At 36.0% G+C, this 25,362-nt stretch overlaps 1 protein-coding gene across 6 annotated transcripts; it reads left to right on the top strand.

Annotated features, from left to right (window-relative positions):
• Nucleotides 1-1,970: 1,970 nt before the first annotated feature.
• Nucleotides 1,971-23,184, top strand: ZNF831 (zinc finger protein 831). 6 transcript variants are annotated; one of them, XM_083801025.1, is made up of 8 exons: nucleotides 1,971-2,703; nucleotides 4,602-4,672; nucleotides 7,074-7,114; nucleotides 10,981-15,253; nucleotides 16,175-16,317; nucleotides 18,006-18,175; nucleotides 18,853-19,004; nucleotides 20,233-23,184. In XM_083801025.1, the coding sequence occupies exons 4-8, from the start codon at nucleotides 10,985-10,987 to the stop codon at nucleotides 21,085-21,087; spliced, it is 5,589 nt and encodes a 1,862-aa protein (XP_083657151.1). In that variant the 5' UTR covers nucleotides 1,971-2,703; nucleotides 4,602-4,672; nucleotides 7,074-7,114; nucleotides 10,981-10,984; the 3' UTR covers nucleotides 21,088-23,184. The 6 variants fall into 6 exon arrangements, with proteins under 6 accessions (XP_083657151.1, XP_083657149.1, XP_083657150.1 ...); XM_083801023.1 differs by having other exon boundaries at nucleotides 6,975-7,114; XM_083801024.1 differs by lacking the exon at nucleotides 4,602-4,672.
• The last annotated feature ends 2,178 nt before the right edge of the window (nucleotides 23,185-25,362 follow it).

Raw genomic sequence — 25,362 nt, 5'->3', positions numbered from 1 at the left:
AAACACATTAAATATAAATTTGGGAAAAAAAGGTCTGTGGTTTTTAATTGGAGACAGTTTGGATATATATGTTTTTATTTTTATTATTATTATTTTTTCTTTGAGTGAATGTCTACATGCACAGCCCTGCTGCTGGGTTATGAAAAGCATCCAAGCATTTTAAAGCAGAAATTCAATTCTTAGTGAAACACTTAGGTTGTGTGCACAACCAGCTGAACCTTTTCTTTTTTTGTGTTTGCCTCAGCATTTTCTCAGCAGCCCTTGACTCCTTTTCTTATGGGATCTATTACTTTTGCCTTGTGTTTTAGTTTTTTCCCTGTACTGGCTTTTTTTTTTTTTTTTTGGCAACTAGAACCATTTGCTGATGAAGCTGTGTCTCTCCCTTTTGCTGTTTGAGCAAATTTTTGTCCTTAAGATCTTTTCTCTTGGACCTTTTTTTTTTTTTTTTTTTTGGCTTTACCAATATGTGAGTGTTTCACTCCTGTTTAGGGTGGCAGTTCTTGCTGTCTAGCCAAAGTATACAACAGCGCCATATGAACCTCAGTAGCCGTTAGTCAGCATTGATATTAGGGTAATAATTAGCTCTTCAACTTACTAGAATGCCTTCATTAATCCTGCTTTGAATATTTTTATTGTATTTAAATGTTTCCAAATTTTGAATACTTGCTTTAAAATATTCTAACAATTTATACAGCTGTGTTCTGTGGGGAAAAATACCATGTTAAGTACCATAGTATAAATGTACCTTTGGTCAAACGGAAACTGTGTAGGCAACCATGTACTGTACATCCAAACTTAAGAGTTCACATTTATAAAATAAATATTGCTACTTGTGATAACTGATAGCAACTTTATATAATAATTCGTCATGGGAATTAGTCCCCAGAGGAGGATGAGGTACATTTAGACATTTCAGATGTCACTTTATCTGCAGCAAAGTGGCCAATACCATGACAGAAATTATGGATGCTGTAGTGGCTGTATACAGCTAATAAGGCTACTAGAAAGTCACTATACAGTGTCCGTGACATACCGAGACAAAATGAGCAATATGTACCTTTCAAAGATACCACTTCAGGCTATGCATTTTGTTACTACCCTTTCAAACTGGGTCAAGAAAGTTGTGACGCACACATACCAAATTCTGCTGGTTTGGCATTCAGCTCTGGATCGTCTGCGGCCAGAAGGTGCGGTGAAGAACTGCCAGTGATAGTACGCACTATATAGCAACATGGGTATTGTGAAGTGTCTTCTCCCTTTGCTGTCCCCACATGCCCAGCTGTCCAGTTGCCCTGCTCTTTAGCATCAACAGAACACCAAATGCAACAAAACCCCTGTTTGATTTGGGGATCATTTCAATATTAAAAAACAAAACAAAACAAAACAACACACACCTAAAGCCTCACACTAAAGAATGCATATGCTTTGTGTCCAAGCACATGATTTTTCAAGCTGGACGCTTTCTCTCAGACATACATGAAGATATGCATTTAACAAGTGCTGGTCCCTTTCTGTCATGGACCAGACAAGTCATAAAGACTCCTTGACATTTTCAAGATCCTTTCCAAAACTGTTTTGTCTCTGTTTCATTCTTCTTGGTCAACAAAATGTTGAGAAGTGTTCTCACTTGTCTGTCAGAAAACTTTCCTCTGTCCCTCCCAATAATGTAGTATTCACATCCATTTATATTCATTCCCTCTAGTGCCAGAAATTGCATTTTAGCTTAAAGAGCATTTTCCTCTCCTTCCTCATGGTATTATAGTACAATCCCTTTGTCTCATTGCTGTTGGCCTCCTTTTTATCCAGTAGTTGCAACAAACATTCAGATTTGTTTTCTGACTGATTTGGATTTGGATCAGTAAGCCTGAAGCATTTTTGGAGTGCTGAACAAAAATGGGTTGCCAGAACTTCACTTTTATTCTTGGCTGTTTTGTGGAACACTCAAGCGAATAGTCGTGGCTTAAAATGTCCTGCCTGGCTGGTTGTGGAGTGGCTGCTATGTCTACAATACTTTTCTGCTTGGTGCTACCAAGATTTAGCATGTTCAAAGGCAGAAATATAGGCACGCTCTGAAGACTATTACTGTGGAAATTTGGATGCCTTTTGGAATATAGGCTTCTAGGCTAATGAAAAGAATAGCAGCAAGAATGACAACAAAATGTTCAAACTACACAAAACAAAATAACCTTCTTAAATACTTATTTTACCTTTAATATTTTAGAGGCTGAGGAGAAAACCTGACTGGATTACATCTATTAAGTTAATAAATAATAACAGTAATAATAATAATAAAAACAACTCAGAAAAAGATAAAAGAAAAAAGTAATAATTTTTCATTTGTGCCTGATGGGTTTGTGTTTTTTTTTTTTTTTAACTGTTTGCAAATCTTCAGTGTAATGGTTTGAAACCCAGTCGTGTCATTTCTTTACGCCCACACACAGAGCTGCAGTAGTGCAGACACTGTAGCAGGCAAACCATATTACCAGCATCGGCCATTAAAACTCTTCCCACACCAAGCGTGGGCTGACTTCGCCCCCTCCCCTCTTTGCACACACCCCACCACCCACCCTTCAATTTTCAAATGCTTAAAAAAAAAGAGAAGAGAAAGAGACTGAAAAAAGAAAACAGGATGCTTCTTTTGTTTCAACGCTATTCCAGAGAGACCTGAACCTCTCCACCTGCCTGTGAATTGGCCACCTAAAGGTTAGCAAGTGTTTTGTTATCATTTTATATAGCTAGAGATATAATGAAATTCTAGAAAGGAGGAGATATTTTTTTAAGTTATGATTGTTTTAATGTAATGGTTCTTTCACTTAGGAACGAGGAGGATTTTTTACTAAAACACAGAGTATTTTAGTACTGGCCCCACTTCTGTTTTTAAGAGGGCTTTAATCAGTATTTTTTCAACATTTAGTCCAACCTCCTAAACTTTAAAAGATGGATAAGGGTTATTATTTTTCTGTTAGAGCAACCTGTTGATTAGAGACTGCTGGCTGGAGGTTCTTAACTCTTTCCTAACCAGAGAAATTCACAGAAGCAAATTTGATGAAAGGACAAAAGAATGGAAAATTCTTTGAGGTTTTTAGATTTTTTAAGCACTAACATTCCTAGTTTTTTTCATTGTGAAGCCACCAAAAGTGTTACAAAACCAACAGATGTATTAGAATTTTTTTTTTGAGAAAAGTGTACGTTTGCAATAAAGATAAAATAAAGACATAATAAACTAGAAGCATTTCTTCTGAGTGGAGCTGGTAAGAGTAGAAGCACAAGAAGTAGAATAGGAAATATTCTCTGATACTAATTGCATGAAGAGATCAAAAGGGCCAAAGCAACACTTATTTATACACTAAAACTTTAGCTGACAATATTATTATTGATTTAAGCCTTTTGAATGTTTTCATTTGTGGATATTCACAGAAAGGAGAATCAAAAAGACAGAAAGTTGTATATTTAAAAATGATCAAAACATTCTATTCTAGAGTGAAGGAAAGGTGTTACAGATCACATTCTTAAAATGTTTTAATACTGTTTTCTGGGATAGGGTTTACAAAAATAATACAATTTAGCTGATGTAACGCAGTGGTGGAAGTAAAGTATCAAAAATATCTGTCCCCAGGATATAGTACTGGACCTTCAAAGTTTGATAACTGTGATTTCTAGGTGCTTTGTACTTTTATAATAGATAAAGCAGGGCAAAACATCAGGAACAATGATTTCTTAACAAATAGGAAGATTTCCCAAAGTGAGAATTTGATCAAGAAACATTTATGTTGAGAGATTATAAGGGTTTCAGAAGATTAGGAAATCGCACATTTCATCCCAATTCTGCATGGAACTGAGGCTCTCAACTTTGTTAATAAGGTTATGAGCAGTCTGCACATTGCTGGGAGAACTTGCAGTCTGGTAAAAATCAGATACATCCCTTAAGAACAAGTGAAAAGGTGAAGTCAGTACTTCTGTTATGAGACATTTCAAGGTATGAAGTCAAACTGAGAAAAGAGCAAAGGCAGAAATAGTTTTTAAGTAAGTAAAACAAGATTAACAGTCATTTCTGGGCTAATCAGAAAATGTATCAGTTCCATTTGCAAGTTTGAACTGAGGTTTAGAAAGCTCCAGAATTAGGGTAAACTCATAAACATTTCTTTTCCATTAAACAAGTAGCATTTGAAGTACCTGTACAAAATTTATTTCTGGCTCTTTAGCTCACTATTCCTTTATTATACTTGTATTTAAATGGAAGTTTTGTCTAGTCAATCATGGGAGTTCTTCATAAACACTGGCACCTTCTGTTAGCCATCAGTGGTAGTCTAGCAACTGGAAATGATAATTCCAGTATCTGTACCTTATGCTGACAATAAGACACTGTGTACTGTGTGCTGTTTTCAGCATTATTGTCCACATAAAAAATAATAATAATAATAAAAAATAATAGTTAACAATCCTGTAAGATACTTTCTTTACATTTAAGTTTGTAAAATACTTAAGAACATGTAGGTGATAGGATCTTTGAAATACATTAGTTTATCAGTATAGGAAGCATATTTGTTGTTACTTTCAGTTGATCACATCTTTGACTAAAATCCTGTGGGTATCTTTGAAAGATGCAGGGTTTTAGATGCCTGGGAAGGAGCCGTTTCCACACATTCTTGGAACCTAGAAATACATGAGAATGGTATGTGGGTTTATCTCTTCAAATCCTGACTAAGACCTGAATTGAGTGTGAAGTGAGTTTGTTAGCACCACATACTCCCTACTGTGTAGTACCTGACAGTAGGCTTATCTCTGCACATAGCTAAAATAGCTATTTTGCTGTATATTGGCCAACCAAAGTTAATTGGGCTTCCCTGAGCAGGACAATGTTTTGAACTAAAACGAATATAAGCAATCTCGCACAGAGATTCCAGCTTAGGAGGTAACACCTAAAAATAAGTAGGTTAAAAATAGAAAACAAAATTAACTTAATTTCAAATAGAACTAATACAGTGTAATACTAGTCCTTCCTATTAAACATACAGTTCAAATTGTAGCCATTACAGCAGTCTGTTCATCCATATACATGGGAATCATCACATTCTGAGGTGTCATTCTGATTCCAGACTCACTTATTTAAAATTCAGAAATTTCAAATCAAGCTTCAATAGTTTCTGCTAAACCCTGAAACCTATGTGATAATGGCAAAATCCATTCAGACACTTGCTATAGTTGTAACTTTATTTAATTATTGTTTCCTTTTAGCCTCTCAGGATAAGTAGTTTGCAATTTTAGTATTTAGAATTTGATACGCTACTGAGTGTTCTAAATAATGAATTTTAAAAGCTTTTATATGTTTTAGAGTTGTTACTAGGCCCAGCATATTGCTAGAATTATTAGTACTGTTTAAAATAAGTGTTCTTTTTAAGTAAGTTCACCTTACCTTCAAACAATAACCAGTGTCATAGAAGAATAAAATATAATTGACTTCAGATGTGTGATAAAACTGAAGAGACGCTTATTTTGACTGGTTATATAAAATGCCTATGATTGTCTGTTTGTATCATTTGATTCATAGCAGTGTACTTTTATAAGATGTGTGTCTTTCTGTCTCTGTTGGTTGACTGTAGCAGGCAATAATCCTCCAGATGATCTCACGTGAGAATCCATTGCTTTAGGAAAGTATCTCCCAGTAGAACTGAAACTAGTTGCTGCATGCAGTTACTTTTATCCGTAGGGACAGAATGAGTCTGAGGATCAGAAGCATGAGTTGTGGTAAAGCAGTTCACAGTGTCAAGTAGTTTTCTAGATTCACAGATTTTAAGTGTTTGCAGTGCCATTACCTAGTACTGGGAGCATTTCAGTGCATGATCGAACAAAGTAGTATCTTAGGCATCAATATTGGGCCCAGGTAAGAGCCCTTTTTTGACCCTGAATAACTATATGACAGGCAAGAAAGACAAAAAGGATGAGAAGACAGAAATATTTTTCCACCTCCAAAATTAGAGGCTTTCTATACTAGGGTCCAGAAAAGACCTGATAGTGATCCAAACAACAGGCAAAACTCTCTGAGATGAATAAAGCTCCAGCATCAGTCTATTGACTGAATTACTAAAAAGAAAGAGTTTTCACTTAGGTGGATATTGGACAAACAATCATAAATATTACAGTTTGACCACTATCCAATTTAGGGTAGCAGATACAGGCTGCAGCTATTGAATTGGGCAGATTGTGTTAAGTTGTAACCAGAATAAAAGCTCCATCTTCCAAAACACAGTGTTCCTAAGGAATTTTTACAGGCCAGATATGCTGATTTTGTAACATTATCAGGAGTGAATCTTGCATATTCTAGTTCAGGATTTACCCAGTCTAACAACAGTGAAGGAAGTAGCCATCCCAATCCGTATTTTAAAAAGGCATTTGCATGATGAACAGCTGTCCCCCCACAGGCCATCCTGGCTGACCACTTTGTTTGAGGACATTTTATGAAGTCAACCCACAAACAAAGCTTAAATTCCCAAAAGGATGTCCCATCCTGTTTTCCCTACAGCTTTTCACAAGTTTTAGAGAGGTATTTCGAGAATGATCTAAACACTTTCAATAGTCTTGAAGTATTTTGCCTATTGGTTACTGCTTCCTACTGCACTGCAGGGCACCATAAGAAGACACTGGTGGATAATAACACACGGGATGAGCTCAGCATTTCATATACAGCAAGTGATTCCTCTCCTCCATTGTTTCCTTTTACAACATATTTTAATAAATGTCTTTAATATAAGGTTACAAGCAAATTACCTTTAAGGGTATAAACAAAATATTTGTGTTGTTTAACTACCATTGTGTTAGTGTATTTCACTGAATAATGCAATTGAATGCAGTGTATGAAATGTCTATATTTCAAAGGCAGCTGATTCTGTTTATAGGTTCCTACGTGAATGAAGGATAAGAACAGATTGAAATGCTACTTCATTTTCTTTTGCTTCATCTCTTCCTGTTTTCTGAAGGTTGTTACTGTGAAACCAATGTAAAAAAAATACTTCCTACTTCGAATCTGTTTCAAGTCTTTGTCCTCGTTTCTCTCTGCTTGCATGAACTATTGACAGAAATGAGACTTCTTTTGCTGAAATGCCTGGCTCAATAAAAGGTATGTAAGCTAAAATTATTTACAGACTAAAGAGGAGTCCTTTTCTATATGGTATTATATTTAAGGCAGGGATCACCAAAAGCTTTTAAAATGCAAATATTTTAAGTATAATATAGTACATTATGTATGTTCAGAGTGATGAATAGCTGCTTCTGCATGGTTACAAAAAAAACCTAACTCTATCATGTCTACAGACTATACCTGTAGATGAAGACAGGGAATTGAGCACTGGACTTAAGGACTATGATGCTCCTCTCAATGGTGTATCAAAAAGTTACATATAAGTGCTGGAAATAAGCAGTTATAAGTTCACTTAGTAATTTTATTAATAATGATGGGCAGTTGACGGTGCCACACATAAGAGAAAAATCAAGAGAAATCGCAGAAGAGAATAATCAAGATTATTATAATAGTGTTGATAAAAAGAAGCAAATTTTCTAAAATATATTTGGAATTAAGAAAAGAAGAGCATGGAAAGGGAACACATTGGACTTACATTGATTTTTTTTCTACCAATTTACAGAATCAGACAAATTCTGCTATGCCGATCTGAAACTACTCCATTTTTTGACTTTGCAGTGTTCAACATATCTACCTATGGTGCTTACCTGAAAGTATAATTCAAACTAGGGACAAAATAATTGCATTTAAATTGAATCTTGACCAGTTTTGATAGCTTAAGAAACTAACTTTGAAAGTTTTGGACAGGCCAAATCCTGCTCGTTGTTTTGTCTATTGGAAACATTTCCTTATCTAAGTAGGATCAAGTTTTTATATTAGTAGTTGAATGCTACAGGCTAGAGGTTGAGCTCAGACAGTCATGTAGGGGCTGCTCAGTAACAGAATGCGGGGGATAATCAACAAAGGAAGTTTTTCTACTCTAAGCAAAAACTATCTAGAATTAGCCAAGGGGAAGAATTAGAGATAAGCTATTTTTGTCAATGTGCAAAGAAATATAGTGGCTTTTTCTGTATAAAAACAACAGATGTGAAAAATATGATTTTATTTACCACAGCAGAACACAAGCCACAGAACTTTCACTTAGGAAGAAAACATCTTCTGTTTGCTATAGAAAGTAGCAAACTACCATAGCCAGTAGAAATATATTATTAAACTCTTAAAACTATTTGGTAAGCACTTAGGTATTTTCCTTGTGTAACATTACAGAACACTGAAACAATTTTCAGGATTATACTGTTTGTTGGGCCCCAGAAATCTTAACAGTGTAAGTGAAGTTGCACAGATATTCTGGTCCCTGGAACTACAGGATTCATATTAAAAACATCTGTCCACCACAAGTCCTACTAATTTACAGTCTGGCCTTGAAGTGCCCATCAACTGCGCATGCACAGGAGGGATCAAGAATTTCAAAGAGGGATCAAAATTTGTCACACAGGAGCAGGCTTATCAGGGTGGAAGTGTAAATTCCACATTTCCACGCTAATCCAGGGGAAGGTGGGGAGCACAGATAATACGATCTGTTTTGTCTGATGTGGTTTATTTGTTAGATGTTCTAGCTACATGGTATTCAGATTTCACTTTTCTTCTTTGAGTTTTGTCTCCCTAACATCCCTGGAAAAACTACTGCATGCTTAGATTATGAGTGCCTCATGCCTTATTACTTGCTGCTGGTTTTATTAAGCACAGTTACAATTTATCTGCACTGTGCTTTTGCTGCAAATATTAGACTTTATACAATGCCTGGTATTTCTTGTGTTTGTGTCATCATAGCTTCTACCTATCAGTCAAATTTACAGTACCTAAATTGGATATGAAGGTGATTACATAGCTTAAAAACCTAGAATGGGCTTGAAGTGTCTGTAACCTCATTTTGCAAATCAGAGCACTCTACTTTTATCCTGTAGTGTTAACCACACTGCAGAATATGGATAACTTAATTCCTTTAATAAACTATATTCTTTTAACATTATTTTATCAATATAGACAATACATATATGACAAAACTAGTTAAGTGATCGTTCCATGTGAAAATCTGAAAAGTGGACAAGGTAAGTCCACACTTGATAACTGAGTTTAATTGACAAAATGCATGAGAAAGAAAAAAAGACTGTTCTAGAAGGAAGAACAGAAAACACATCCCAAGGACTGGATTGCTGTTTTTTCTACACTTTTTCAATTCTTGCAAAAAGCAAAGCAGATTGGAGAGAAATTGGAAGAAGGCTTGGCTGTGAAGCATAGGTTGCCAGCCAGCAACAGAACTTCCTGAAGTGGTGCAGAATTAGGAGGGCGTACTAATAGGCACCAGGTGCTTGGTACACTGGTTTTCCACTGCTCAATGAGACAAGTATTTACAGTTGCATTGCAAGCTACACATAAGGATGACATAATCAGAGGGATTAAAGGCAATATCCTAATATGCAAAACCTTTTCATTTGCAGAGGACAGATAACCAAGAGGGTTGCTTTACCTTTCAGTTTCAATGATGCATATATTTCATACGAAAAGTACCTGAATACAGGCTATTCATTAAGATGCTAATTAGATTTACTATTGAGCACATAACCAGTTGACCTTAATCTGTTCCACCTGATCATGAATACAAAGTTATTTTCCCATTTTTTCATGTGATGTGAGCAAGATGCTACCATTTTCAGCTGTGAAGTAGTCAAACTTCTTTTGGATTTTCATCCAGTTTTATATCCATTTACCAGCTCTATCAACAGTAACTGAGGAATACTTAAAAACAATTTCACTGAGTTTGCCAATTCTCCTTGAGATGAATCATTTGCAAGCTTCTCACTAACTACATGCAACAGAGATTTTGCTTTGAATAATGGTAACATACTGTGCGTCATATGGCACTAGTCCAAATTTCAAAGAATATTTTTGAGTAAATTTTTTTTTTTACTGTTTCCCAGTAATGGTTAACTATTAGAAAGATCCAAGGAAGGTACCAAAACACTGCTACAGATTATACAGTAAGGCAACAAACTGCGGATTTCACATTTAGCTACCGATGATGTTATTTTAAATGTCTTTTTTTGGAGACTGTTTGCACAAGAACAGCCTGTTACTCATAACAGCCAATAAATACATAGTTGTGAGTATAGAAGAAGAATAATTTGAATAAACATCCAAAGATCACTTTTTAATTTTCACCCGAACTATAATTAGATGTTATGCTGATGTGTCTATCAGCTCTTCCAAAAATAATTTTCAACTAGCTTATTTTGTTAGTTTCCTAGCTTGTTTCTGAGAAGGAAAAAAAGTAAAAACAATTTTCTTTTGTTGAAAAAAAAAATTAGTCTGGACCAGCACCAACCAATGGCTTCACTTAACCTAAAAAACTATGACTATAAAATGTTTTCAGCTGGGATTCAAAACACCTAAAACTAAACAGTATACCACAGTATTACCTTCCGTTAAACAAAATGAATTTGGGCTGCACAAAAGAATATGGGAATGGGAATATGATTCCAGAAAATTAAAACTGTTTTATTTATTTATTTTTTTGGGGGTGGTGGTTGTGGTGAGACCTTACATTTGCTAATCTGATGCTCAGATTTATTTCTAATATTTTGGGTACTTACTGTAGGTTTTAAGTACATTCTTCAATGTTCTTTAAACTACACAGAACTTTTTAATTCCTAGCTAAGAAATTAAAGATGAATCAATTTAATTGGAAAAAGAAGTAATTTTAGTCTGTATAATGCCTATATAAAAGATTTGTTATATTTTTATTTGCTAAGATTCCCAGTTGAACAGTTGACTTATTTATATACACTAATAAAAAAGTGTTTATTTTATTTAGCTTATTATAGCTAAATATACTTACTATAGCTTATATTAGCTTAGCTTATTTTATTTATTAAGTTTCCTACTTGTTTGTTTCCCCTCCCCTACAGATACATGAGCACCTGGCAGACAACCTTTGAAATGGAGGCACAGAAGCAACCTGGTGTGACCGTTGCACTAGCAGATCAGCCACTTCCAACCTCTTCTCTTCAGCCTGCACAGGGTTCTTCAGCTCTCAGCCAAAACAGTGTGATTCCTCAACAGGAGCAAGCGCTGTCTCAACCTGTGTATCTAAAAACCCTCACTATACCCCTGTATCAGCCCGTCCAGCCAGGATGCTTTCAGCCAAACAGTCAGTTAGTGCCTGGCAGGCGCTGTGTAAATCTAGACAGCAGTAGCATACCTTTAATCCTGAATCCACTCGTTCCTTCAGAAGGCACAGATCAGCCCCAGTCAGTTTTTCAGAAACAATTTGGGCAAACTCTAACATTAAACATAGTGAGCACTTTACCAGTTTTATCATCACCAAATTCTTCTGTAAATGCACCTACTGGAAGCCCAGGAAAAACAAAAAATGCTGGGAAATATATCTGTAAACACTGTGGACGAGACTGTTTGAAGCCAAGTGTCCTTGAGAAACATATTCGCTCTCACACAGGAGAGAGGCCCTTTCCATGCACCACTTGTGGTATTGCATTTAAAACTCAAAGCAATTTGTACAAACACAGAAGAACCCAGACACATGTCAACAATACCAGACTACCCTCTGATTCTGAAAACACTGGCATATTGGAGCAAAATGAGAAAGTAACAGAGAGCATCACATCACATCAAGGCACCAAACTACATGGTAACATCTGTGAAGACAAGGGGACGAAGATGAAACAAGTGACTTTGGAGACCAGTGATGTAACAGACACTAAGAAACTTAATGACCTTTCAGTGCCGGCAACAAGCAATTCATCACTTGCTTCAGAAAATCCAGAAAGAACTAAGCAGTCCTTTAGTTCAAAGACTGATCAGGGGGTTCCTGAAAAAGAACCTCAAGGTTTATCATCTCCAGTGGCTTTGCCAAATGGTCAGTGCCAGAGAAAGAAGATACAGGAGCAAATAAGTCCATCTGCCAATAAGCACGTTCAGTTGCAAAGGCAGCAAGCAACCTCTTCAGAAAAACAGTGGGATTACAAGCCATTTGACTGCAAGCTAAAGAAGTGTGAGAGCACCGACTCAGGGTATCTGTCACGCTCTGATAGCACAGAACAACAGATGGCATCCTCCAGCCCGCTGCACAGTCTCTATGAACACAGCACTGAACTGGAAAATGAAACTGCCTTCAGCAGCTTAAGGTGCACTGCCGGAAGCAGTGCAAAGCTAGACTCAGCTGAGAAAGCTACAGCCTTGATGCTAGAGAAAAAGAGGCTGGAAGAACACATTTCAAAACTTATTTCTCATAACAAAATTGTGGTGGATGATACTCAGTTAGACAACGTTAGGCCCAGAAAAACCATCCTTTCTAAACAAGGGAGCATAGATCTGCCAATGCCTTACACATACAAAGACTCTTTCCATTTTGACATCAAAACTTTTGATGTGAATAGGAAAAAGAACCTTTCTCTTTGTTCAGCTAAATCTACCTTTGCACCCCTAGAAAAATGCAAGCCGATGTTTTTTCATTCGGTCCCTACCCAGTTCTCCACGACGATAGACGCTGTGCCTGTCACACGAAGCAACTCTTTGCCGTTTGTGGAAGGCACAAGAATGGTACATGACAAAGCAGGCTGCTCAAAACCACTTTCTCTTACTAAGCAGTCTGTAACTGCAGGCACTGCTAGTTTGCTGCCTAGCAACAACCTCGTTGCAAATTCGGTGGATTTTCCTAATAGCCATCCTCGAGCTCTAGTCAGACAAACAGCAGTGGATGACCTGCCACTAAGTAACGCGGCTGATCCTCCTCCCTTGGAGGAGTTGCAAGCGAGTAAAAAGCCTGGGGCTGGAGAAGTAGTCAGCGCTAAAAATAAGAAACACAATCAGAGGAAGCTGAAGATGTTCTCTCAAGAAAAATGGCAAATGTATGGAGATGAAACATTTAAGAAAATCTACCAAAAAATGAAAAGCAGTCAAAATGCCAAGAAAATGAAACAAAGGGGGAATAAGATTACAGATATTACAGGCTTCACTCCTGATTCAAAGGAATCCATCAGCAGTACTGAAATTACTGAGGAAAGAGACGTCAGGAGCTCTCCAAGTGACAGTCTTCCCTCCCTTGTGACAACAGATTTAAACACTGTTAAATCAGAAACCTGTACGAATGGTAATCATACTCTACAGAATGTGTCCTCAGAGGAAACTACAGACAGTTTAACTTATGTAATGGAGACATCACATTCAGTAACTGCTAGTGCACATAGTGTTATGAGCGCAACTTCCCAAGATCTCGGTGGCAGCGACACAGAAAAATGCACAGGTGGCAACAACACATCACTAGCTCCAAACAGTTGTGAGCTCAGGCTGCAAAATACTCAGTGTCAACTGAACGCTAGCAGAATGAAGGAAGACTCCTTGCCTGTACAGAGTAGCAAATGGGAGGAATCAAGTCCTGGGAAAGAATCCAGTACATTTGAATCAGATTATAAAAGCACTTCAAACAGTTATGGAAACCAAAACAGGAATAAGGAAACTGGCCAGCATGCCCTAACGCCCCTGTGGGTCCACTGCAGCAACAACAACAGAGACGCCCCGGGGAAATCCCAGAATTTGCCATCAGAAAGAAAAAAGCTGAAAGTTGAAGTGGAGAAGCAAGAAAACATTATTTCAAAACCCTGTTCCAGTCCCAGTAGTGAGAACAACGCAGTAAATGAAGTAGAGAGAATCTGTTGCACTATCACTCATTGTCTTTCTACAGTACCAGTGAAACTCTCCGGTAAAACAGAAGAGCAAAAAATAAGCATGAGAATTAATGAATCATCTGGAGGTGCTGAGAACGTGGAGTATATGAAAACAACCAGACTCCCCACAAAAGCTGTTAATTGTAGTGGTTCTAACCTTCTTTCACATTCAGCAGGGATCTCAAAAACTTTATCTGTGGGATTTTTGGGGCCTGAATTAAGGGGAAGCGATTGCAATTCTTTAGCCTTGCACAATGCAACAGATAAAGATGTCAAAACATGTCTTGTGAAAACAGGAATACCACTTCTCAGTGACAATGCTGGTGATGCACCTTCCAAACTTCATCATCTGCAATCTGGTCAGTTAACTCCGGTCCCACAGAAAAATGCCTTTCCTCCAAAATATATCCTTAAATTGCCACAAGACAAGAGAGCCTCAGATCTGTCAATTCTGTTTAAACCTGAACAGAAGATTACACCTTGCACATCTGTGACGGACACCTTAACCAACCCACCCTGCTCTTCTGACAGTGGATCACTCTGTTCTCATTCTACTGATGTGCTTTGGTCCCCTTTAAAATTTGAAGTGAGACAAAAGGGCAGCAAAGGAGAGCTGAGATGGAATGTACATGCAAACTTGAAAACTCCAGTATTTTGCTCACCAGTCAATTCAGAAACAACAAATATCTTAACCACAGTAGGCAGCACATTTTATAAACAGGAAATTAAGAGAGAGGCTTGGAAAAATAAGCAGAACAAAAATAAATTAAATTATCAAAGGCAAACAGAGGAGAAGTGGATGAGCATAACCACTTCTTCTGCACAGACCCCAAAGAACAAAATATGCTTTACTTCTAAGTATTCAAGTGGTTTTTTCATATCAGCTGACATCAAAGAAGAAAAGAAAGTTTTACATCACCTTTGCTCAGGAAGTGATGCTTCGATGAAAGCATCAGGCCACAGGGGAACTTCTAGCAAGGACGCAGAGCCAACAGCCATGGGACAGGACACACGTGGAAGCCCAGGCATTCTTAAGGACATGTCACCAGCATTGCAGGATATGGAGCATTCTCAGAGCTCAACAGAGAGCTCCACTTATTTTTGCCATTCCTTTGGCACGTTTTATCGCCACACTCTCACTACTTGCTGTAAAGAATTCCCAGCACTACCCAATAATAGCCTGACTTACTACTCTGCAAGTTTAACAGTATCAAGCACCAAGAGCACCTTCCCATCACTAAATGCTGAACCTCGGTTAACGTGGTGCTGTTTAACCAAAAGCCTTCCTCTGCCTGCTGAGCAGAAGGGAAATACAGACTCTGCTTATTCCTCCATGCACACCTGTGACAAGGAATCTAGCAATGAATGCACACTGTCAACATATGATATTTCTATTTTCAAAATGAAAAATATTAACAGGACTGTGGCCTATGGCTTAACAAACAAGAATTTAAAAACACTGGTTTCATCCTTTTCTCAAGGACAACAGACGCAGGAGGTAGGATTATTAATCCTATTCCCTTTCTCAAAAGGGTGTAATTTGCTTACAAAGATACTGTCATTAGAAAGATAAGAGAATTATCCAACAACTTGTTTATGGACATTTGCAGGTATCTGTGGATGCAGAATTTATAAGTTCTGTCTTTACAAGATAAGTCATATATTCATTCGGTGCATATACATACTTGTGTGTGAATATTTACTGAGAATTTCAGTAGGAATGCTGTCTAGGCAGAAGACTGCCCATGGTGGAGGGATGGAACTAGATGATCCCTAAGGTCCCTTCCGAGCCAAACCATTCTGTGATTCATTCTATGATTCTAAGACTATAATTTCTATTTCTCATTTTGTCCCAGTAGGGGTATTTCTTATATTCTGTTGTAACAGCATTTGTATTTCATAGTTTTAATTTTAAATTAATATTTGAATTAGAGTAGGACTTAGAAGACAGTCAAGCTCAAGACTTTATTTTACTTGGAGTCAAAGGCAGACTATATACTAGATGTCTCATTATGGAGATAAACTGAAATGTCAACAAAACCAACTTGGATTAATACATTATAAGTGTTTAAGGCTTGAAAGCTTTTCATTTTTAGGGAAATGAAGATAGACTAATCTATCAAGATCCTAGAACAGCTCTGTAAGACTAAGCTTGTTTTTTATATAGGAATAAAAATACAAAAGAACATGCACTAATTCTGTATAAATAAACAAAAGCAGTGAGTTGTTTAAACTTTAGTTTATAAAATTAGATGGACAAAGTGATTAGAGAAACAAAACTTCTAGAAAAAAATCAGAGAAGTACTATTTAACTACTGTGCTATTAAGTTCTATTTAACAAGAGCATAGATTTCTAATATCTCAGTTAATGTAATTAACAATTTTCACATACTTTCTGTTTTTTCAATATTCTCAACAGTTAAGCTCGGCAGCTGCTGGTGGTGCTTTCAAAAATACAGCAGAGCAAAGGAAGAAAACAGCAGTTTGCAAAAAGGAAAAACTTGCAACAAATAAACTCAAGAGAAGCCACAAACAGAACAAAATTAAACTCCCCCCAAAATGGTAAGGAATATGGTTTTCAGCTTCCTTGGATACAGACATCATTTTGCTATTATAGGTGTAATAAAGTCCACAGAAAATAGAAAGCCAGCCCCAAAGTTCAATGTTGTCAAAACTGGGGGAAAAATAATTCTCTGAGAAAGATCTATTCCCACAAGGCAGCAGTTTCACAATGGTAAATTATCAAAGTATCAACATATTGTTGACTATCAGGAGCAGACTTTTGTAAGCAGAACAGACCAATTACCAATGAAATATTACCATGCCATATTACCATCCCATTTACAAAGGAAAGATGATGACTGGTCAATTGACTCTCATTATGATTTAGAAATTCATGTCTTCCAAAACTGTCAGCATTTCATTTTGTTTGAGGGGAATCAACATACTTCAGTTTTTATTCCTGTTACAGTTAAAAGCAGCGTGCAAGATCCTTTTAGCCACAGATCTATATCCTGAACTTCTATTAAGCAGAGAACACAGAAGAATAAATATCAAGTTCTAACACAAAGTTAAAGTTAGAACCAGCTGTAGTTTAAAGAATCATTCAGTTTAAATACAAAGCAGGATGAATATGAGTACAAAACTATCAAAGGCACATTGTATCAATCAGCACAGTTCCTCTGACTTTAATGGGAATTCATATCAGTGGAAGATTTAGCCTCTAGTCTTTCAAGAGTATGGGGCAGCAGAATATCTGATGAATGGCTTCAATAAGAAACATATATTGCGTGCATGCATCCCTCTTATTTCATGACCAAAACCAGACAGAGCTGTCCCTTGAGGACAAATCAGTGTCAGTAACTTAATCACCATGTCTAGCTTGGCAAACAACACTGCATTTCCAAATGATCATAAGAACAAAAATAGAACACTCAAGTCTATGTAACCCAAACAGTCCAGTGGTGTTCTTCTGGGACTTTTTTTCAGTTTTTTAAAAATTCTCTTTCTTTTCTGATGATCTGAGAATTGATCCATTTGGCTATATCAAATAAGTACAGGGACTCAATTAAATACAGAGACCTGAAAGCCAGTCCGTATTGGTAGCTAACTCACCAAAGTATTAATCGTGAAATCTAACACATTTTTCGAATACACCAAACACCTAAACAACATTTTAGATTTACTTACCACTCTGTGTATAAAATGATTGATTCTATCAATATAAGGATGGGAACTTCCAATGAAATTTAGTCCCAATCATTAAGACTAACTGAACTAGCTAGAGTAGAAAACAAAGTAGTTGGATTATTCAGTGTGAATTTTCTAAATAACTGAAATATGTTTTTCATTAGTAAGGATGAATATGTTGCACATAAGAAGCAAAATGAAAAACAAAAAAGTCAACATCCACTCAGTCTCAGGTGATTCTTGTGTATTTCAAGAACTTATGAAGTAAATTGTTTTAAAATTCCAGCTAAAGGAAAAAGGTTTCTGGATCTGTTATTCCTGAAACCCTTTCTCTTAGCAAACCAAAGGGTTACTGAATCCTACTGAGAAAAAGTTTTATAAAATAATTGTGGATCTCTTGTCTACAATCCTGATTTTTTGAGTTGACATAAACTAACATCTTCACAGAAGTAAGATCCCAAATTCCCAGTAAATTTGCCTAATGCTGTGGTATTATTCTACCATGGATGCTTTTAAATGGCACATTTTTGTTTATCCTTTCAATGTCATTTGTAATGCAGGTACAGAGGAAGGCATGTACAGGGATATGCTCAGCTGAAAATTAATCGACTAAGCAAGAGGCACTGTTTTCCAAACAGAATGTGGGATGTTTTGAAAAAGGGCTATTCATCACAACCCTGTAAATTTAATCAGTATAAGAAGTGCCATTCTCTTCAGGCAAAAGTACAAGGTAAGTACTTTGAATATTTTGGAATGTATTGAATGTTTGGTTTTGAAAAGAATGAACATTAACAGTATCTCTGATATATACCTGCTTTGCATTGAACTGCAAAAACACTTCTGTCTTTCAGTATGTTCTGCAAGTAAAAAGACAAACATCTCACACATGATTTTCATACGTATGCTTACATAAATAAATTTGACAATTAGGAGGGCATTTTAAAAAGAAACAACACAAAATAAAGTTATATTAGAAATGTAAACAGATTAAGATAGATCTTTACCATTTTCTGAAACAAGATCATGTGTTTGTTGTGTGATGCTTTGTGTGTTGACTTCCTTTCTGTGGTTCAGTCAACATATTCTGCCCCCCTATCCACAAATTTAAAGGAGTGGTAGTAATGCAGATGTTGTTTATTCTATGGCCATCTTTGAAGCAGAAACAATACCCTGTGTTTGCTTATAGCAGATATAAATAACTAATACTCTGCAAGACGTTTTTTAGTGGTCGTTAAAAAAAACACATATACAGTAGCTGAGAAAATGTATCAGGTGTAGAATAAAAGTTTACAGAAAATAATAAATACAGGACAGTTAGTTCAGTGATATGATGAGAAATTTAGTAAGTTCTAACATGTGGAGGAATAACAATCAAAGTAAAAGATTCTTCAAACCTCTTTTCAATAGAAAATTATCTGCACCAGCAAAAAGACTCATCTTGTTCCACCTCAGACAAACCGCTTTGCAGTAGGAAGAAAGAAGGAAAGAATAACTCAGGAATATTGTCCTATACTGAAAATCTAAACCATGTTAAGCAAAAAGACAAAGTGGATAAAAAAGTAGGTATTGTACTCTATATGACTGTTTATTACAAGAAAAAATGATAGTGGTAAAACTTGAATTATATTCAGCAGTTTTGAAGTTCAAGTTGAGAGTATTGTGTCTATTCACAGATTTTGATTAGAAATGTGTTAAAAGTTATTTTGGGGGGTTAAAATATAATGGAAACATACTAATGTTAGAATTTTCTTTTTTAAAAAAGAACAATTAAATTTGCATGATTTGGAAAGTATATTTCTCTTGCTAGCTGTCTTGGTTGGCACTGCTGTTGGAGGTGCTGGTAGATGTAGCACAGAGGATGCTGAGATGGAGACAGTTAACCTGTCACTAGGAAAGTGGGGAGGATGCTAATGGACACATAGCAGTGGGAAGAATGCGTATGAAGCATCACAACAGATCTTCTTTAGCCCTTTGTGGAAGCCTGCATGGCTATGGTTTAGACGCTACCAATAGCTGCATTAGCTTAGATGGGGGCCTTAGACACACCTGCTGCAAACAATGCTTTTGCATGCAGTGCCAGCATAGCTTCTCGGGAAAATATTCTACACTTATCCTGACTGTTATACTTTTCCCTAGACTTGCCACAATTGAAGACAGAAGCTCCAGAACCAGACTGTTTTTATGTAGCATAAGCACTGGTTCCTGATGTAGCACAAGCATTTAGGAGCCTAACCCTTAAGATGTGTTTTATGAAATATTTTTATTTCCTACACATATCTCACCACCTCAGACATTGTATTTCTTGCAGACTCATCCCAAACCTTTCCCCCAACCTTGCATAAACATCTTTGCAATATGCATATTAAAATACCTTAATGAAAAGAACATCATCCTAGATAGTACATATGTAGCTTGAAATCTCTAATTCCTATTATCCATAAATTATTAGCACGATTTGTCACCTAACCAAGAAAGAACACCTAAGGAAAAAATACATCCATTACTACACCTCCCCCATTTACTGGGAGAAAAAAAAAAGTTTTCTCATCAAAAGAGGGATGAGTAACTTGTCCTGCAGTAATGGAAAACAGTAGTACAAATATAATCACAGTTGTATAAATAAAGGTTGACATTATCCTTAATTACTCAGTTGATATGAGTTATAGCAGAGGTAAATGCTTTCTACTGACATAATTAATATTATTATTATTGCACTCTTTTAAAAGATAGCATTGCTCTGGATTGAAATTTTTAAATGTAAACTTTTTTCTTCCCTAATTTCTACAGGACATTTCTGGGCAAATCAGGGAACACACAAGAACAAATTTCTCTTTTCAGAACATTATACCACCTCTGGAAGTATCTATGACAACTCATTCCTTTTCATCCACAGTTAATACAGCCATGCAGCAAGTCAGCAGTGCTGTGGAAATTTGCTGTTCAGTGACACAGCCACTTGTGCTTCAACAATCAGTTCCAGGGGAGTCAGAGCCAAATGTTCAGACTGACTCAATGGCATCTTCTTTTTGGTCTTGTCCTTTTGATTTTACAAATACAGGCACAGGTGAACAATCTGATAGCACAAACTCAGAGACTGCTGGTTCTCTTTCCTTACATCTAGAGGCAACCCAGGAAAGTGTATTAAAGGTAGAGTCAGAGAGTCAAAGATTTGGTACATTAGATCCGGTGATCCGTGCCTCAGGAAAGGAGAAATGCCCAGTTGAAGAAAATACATATTCATCTTCTATGGAAAACTCAGCTGCGAGTTCCCAACCTGGATGTTCACGTTCATTAGGATCAAAAGCAGAGCTTCCTCTTGAGTCAGTCTCTACGGCTAAACTACCCAGTGTAGAACACAGAGAATGGGAAAACTTTTCCCAAAAAGTTCTTCACCTTCATGGAACTGCTGACAAGAATGGAACCCCCCTGCAGTCAGAGAGCTACGGAAGGACACACAGAACAGCTACTTCTACTTTTAAAAAGCCCTCGGTAACTCTCAGGTCTCCCGAGTTCAAGAATTACTCTGCAACACCTTCCAAAATATACAAAAAGAGAGGTTTAGAGATGATGAGGAAGCAAACCAGAGTTGAATATGATGACACTAGTAGTGACGATGAAGATAGGCTTGTTATAGAAATATAGATAGGCTGCTAATAAGATGTTTGTATGATGGCCCATTACAGAAGGAAATACCATGGATATTTGATCTGTATTTCTGAAGCACCTTAAGATCAGAAAAGCCATTCCTCTGTGCAACAGGCAGCATTCTTTTCTGAAGAGAGTCCTTTATTTCAAGGACTTGGAACTTTTTTAAAGCTTATTTGAAACAAAACGGGGAGCTGGCATCATTTATTTAAATGCAAATGGTAAACCTGCATATATGAGGGGTTTCTAGCCTTGTTAGCCTTCTTACCAGTCTTATATAATGCCCACAAGTGCCAGCTGCCAGAGGTTGTATTATTAAAAGCCTGCAGTGTATTTATGTAAATACACACAGTAACAGTAGCAGCAGTTTCCTCAATATATAAGCTAAGATTTCCTGGAAGGGTATGGATGTATTCTCTCCTATATCTCTTTTTCTGTAGTCACTGCCATTTGTACTGGGAGTGATAAACTGTCATTAAGGAGAAGATACACTCCCTAAACGTCTGTGATACTGGAAGAGTCTGCAAAAATGCTGATCTTTCTCCATGTTGCACAAATGTCGATGCTTCTTTGTGACAAATGACACAAGCATGCTTTGCTTTGTGTTTTGTGCCTTTTATGCCAATATCTACTCAAATATTCTTAATTTCTAGTTGGAGAATATGGATGTTAGCTATTAATATTTCCTTGTGGTATAACTTCTGACAAGGATCATCACATTGTGCTCCAACCAATATAATCTGGCATGTTCTGTTTTTATTGTAATCTTAAATTTAAGTGCAACGATGTAATTTTATTGACAGTAAAGAGGCTATATGGTATAACTCTCATAGTTTTTTTTTTTTTTTTAACAAAAAGTTCTGTGCTATCAACCCCCAAATTTACCGGTTTCTATGTGAATAAATTATTAGATAGTTTAAATTAGCCAAGTGTATTCACTTACTTGATTAAACTGATAAACATTAAAACTCTCCACTTCTACACTATAGTCAAATTCTATACTTGGGTTTTATGTATTTAAATAATAAATCTAAATTCATTTAAATAAATTATTTATTTATTTAAATAAATTTAAATTTATTTAAATTACATTAAAATTTATATAATTTACATGGAATATTTGGAATTGCTTTTACTTTATTTATGCACAGTTTAGCTTACATAGATCTTATAGGGAGATCTAATATACTACAGGAGAACAATAAATGTATATGCGAAAAAGGATGCCAAAACAGCTAACAGATGTAAAACTAAGTGCTAAGTCCCATGCAATTCCTGTATTTTCAGATGGCTTACAAATGTGACCATTCTTGAAACTGTCCATACGGAACTTCACAGTTAGCCGTGATTTATGTTTGTACATTTAATAATGTACAGAAAACAAAAACCGTGATCAAATCATTATACCAATTCTGGTAATTCTAATGTAAGAAAAAAAAATGAAGTTAGGAAAAAACATCTACTCTTTTAGAACGGAGGATGAGCTGTGAAAGGTATATTTTCCTTTTTAGAAATGTTACAATATTACTCCTTAACACAGGATTTCAGTAGCATTACACAAATAATTGGTGTCAAGATTGTGAGGAAAAAATCCAGGAATATTAGTTTAAGATTTTCCTTTTCATGCTTTACTTGTCATTTACCAAGTGCTGAGATTTTACAACAATGGTATTAATACTATTCTGCTGGGTTGTGATCAGAATTTGCAGTTCAGAAATACAGTGAACCAGTCCGTTTTCTTACTACACTTCATGGTAAACTTCTGTAAACTTCAGTTATATTTCTACATACCACACAATGAGAGGATAAGATGAAGTAACAGCTTGCTTAACTTAGGAAGCCTTGTATTCAGAGGTCAGCAAGCACAGGGATATAGTTGAAGAATGAATGGCATTGACCATGGTGGATTGCAAGGCCCTGTAACTCATGTATTTTGTTGACTGAGAAACAGTACAAAAAAATACCGATTTGTTTAGGGTGGTACAGATGAGTAAGAACGATATACTTGTAGATTGTTTTTATATTGTTAGATTTTTTCTTTATATTGTTAAATTATTTTATCTTAGTAAAAATAAAACATGAATCTCAAAATAACACTAATATTGTCCTAGTTATTAAGGTTAATTTCTAGAATCAACTTCAGAGATGGAAATTCAAGAATGTCACTGTTCTCAGAGGATATTCTGAGTGCTATACTGCCTATAGGCTTTCTGCTAGCACATATTTTCTAAATGAGAAACACGGACACATCGTATGAGCTGCAAGTGTCTGTTCCTGATCATTGGAAGAAGCTGTCAGCAGATTAGGAAAGGTTTACTAGAGAACCTATACATAAAATCCAACATTTTTTTACAAACATATCTTAATTATGTGTCGATAGTCTTAGTACAAGCACTAGCATTATAGTTCAAGCATTTTAACATTTTATTATTTTTAGTCATAATTGTATTAATTTTCTTAACCTACCTCAAAACTTAGCAGGAGAACCAATGTGTTACTCACAAAACTTCTGAGTGAGATAATTAACAAGAAAATTAATATCATCATTATTTGACAAGTTTCACTAGTTCGATATTACAGGGACAAGAAAGATCAAAGGAAAATGTGTCTAAATCTTTCTTTCTCTGTTCAGTATTAGTGCTCCAAGACAAACTGGAGAGTTACTTAAGTGAATCCCCAGTACAAAGAATTTAAATATTGTGATCTCAAAGAAGTACACTATTATTACTCAAATTTGGGAGAAAAGAGGAAAAGAGAGGAAAGAGGAACAGATGCTATCATAAAAACTTCAGAATGTACCGTGAAAATAGACAAAGTAGATAAAATCACTCAAGAATACCAAGAAATATATATATGTGTGATTTACAAGGAGAAAAAACAGTCACTCTGATTAACTTAAGAATGTCATGGCTTGTTGTCTGTAAACTAGAATTTGAATAATAAATTAAAGGTGTAATCACCGTCTTTTTTATGTCACAAAGAGTGAAAGGCTCTTAAAATAATCCAGAAAGCTTTGTGTAACACCAGTGGGTATAAACAGGAAAAACAAACAAACAAACATGCTCACCATCCATAAAGGTAGTAATGGTAAACATACTATACATAAACTTTTAGAATGCAAAAAGTCTTGTTCAAATGGAATATACTCAGTTGGTTCAAATTTATAGGCTGAAAAATTGCCCTGAACTAACAGGCTCCCATTACTTAAACATCCCATAAATAACAGAGGTGTGACAAGTCTTAGTTTATTCTATTTAACAGATTCTATGTACGCCTGACAAGTTGCCATCCATCCCTGAGATTCAGCTCAGCTACTATTTCTGCTTTAACCCAAACTAAAGATGAATGGAAAATGCACTACTTTTTAAGAAGGAACACTACTTTTTATGAACGCCCCAAAATAAAGGCCTAGGAGTTCCTACTGTAGAGGTTCCCATTTCAGAAAAGCACCAGCAAAGCTTCTAAATTATGAAGTCAGATCCAGTGAGATTCAAACTAGTGCTTGAAACTAGTCAGGTACTCTGGTAATGTTTAGGTGGAAGGTTCCTTTGTCTAAAGAGAAAAGTGAGGAAGAATGTTACTGCAATGAACCCATCAAAAGTTTTGGAATTTTCTTCTGATGGAATCACTCCAAGTTACTGGATTCTGAATCTGTAGAGAAAGCAGGAGAAAAAGAGACACAGTGCTTGCAGATATATACAAGTCACAGTGCTCTCGGGAATTCTGTTGTGCAGGCTTTAGAAAAGGCTATAGGACTGTTGTCTTGCACAAATATATTCCTTAGATAATCATAAAAATCACAAAAAGGCTTATGTCTGGTTTCAGGTGCTTTAGCTTCATGGCTATTTCCATTTTCATTTTTATACTCCCTACATACTCTTGTTAACAGTAACATTGATGACAAATATATATATATACACCAGTTTTTAGTCAAATTTTCAATTCAGTGCCATTCTATTCAAAAATCTCAAAAAAATAAATTTCAAATGCTTCAAAGTTTTGCAAAATCTTAAAAAAATTATAGCCTTCTAGAGCAAATGGAAAATTTCCATACCTATTAAGTCTAAACCAGCTATAAAAGAAAATACGTTGACAAGCACCTTTAAAAAGCATAAGACAACCCTTGCATCAAACCAGACCAGCAGCCTCCACAGCATCTATAGTCACCTCTTGCTTGTGCAAGAGTTTTCTTATTAAAATAATTTATGGATGTGTAATGAATTTGCTATATAAAGTTTTTTCTTGCATAACGTTTGTGGCTAAATTACATGT

Source organism: Anser anser (genome assembly GCF_964211835.1).
Source record: "Anser anser genome assembly, chromosome: 16".
Taxonomy (NCBI): Eukaryota; Metazoa; Chordata; class Aves; order Anseriformes; family Anatidae; genus Anser; species Anser anser.
The sequence above is the reverse complement of the archived record's forward strand: the minus strand, read 5'-3'. Positions and strand labels throughout refer to the sequence as shown.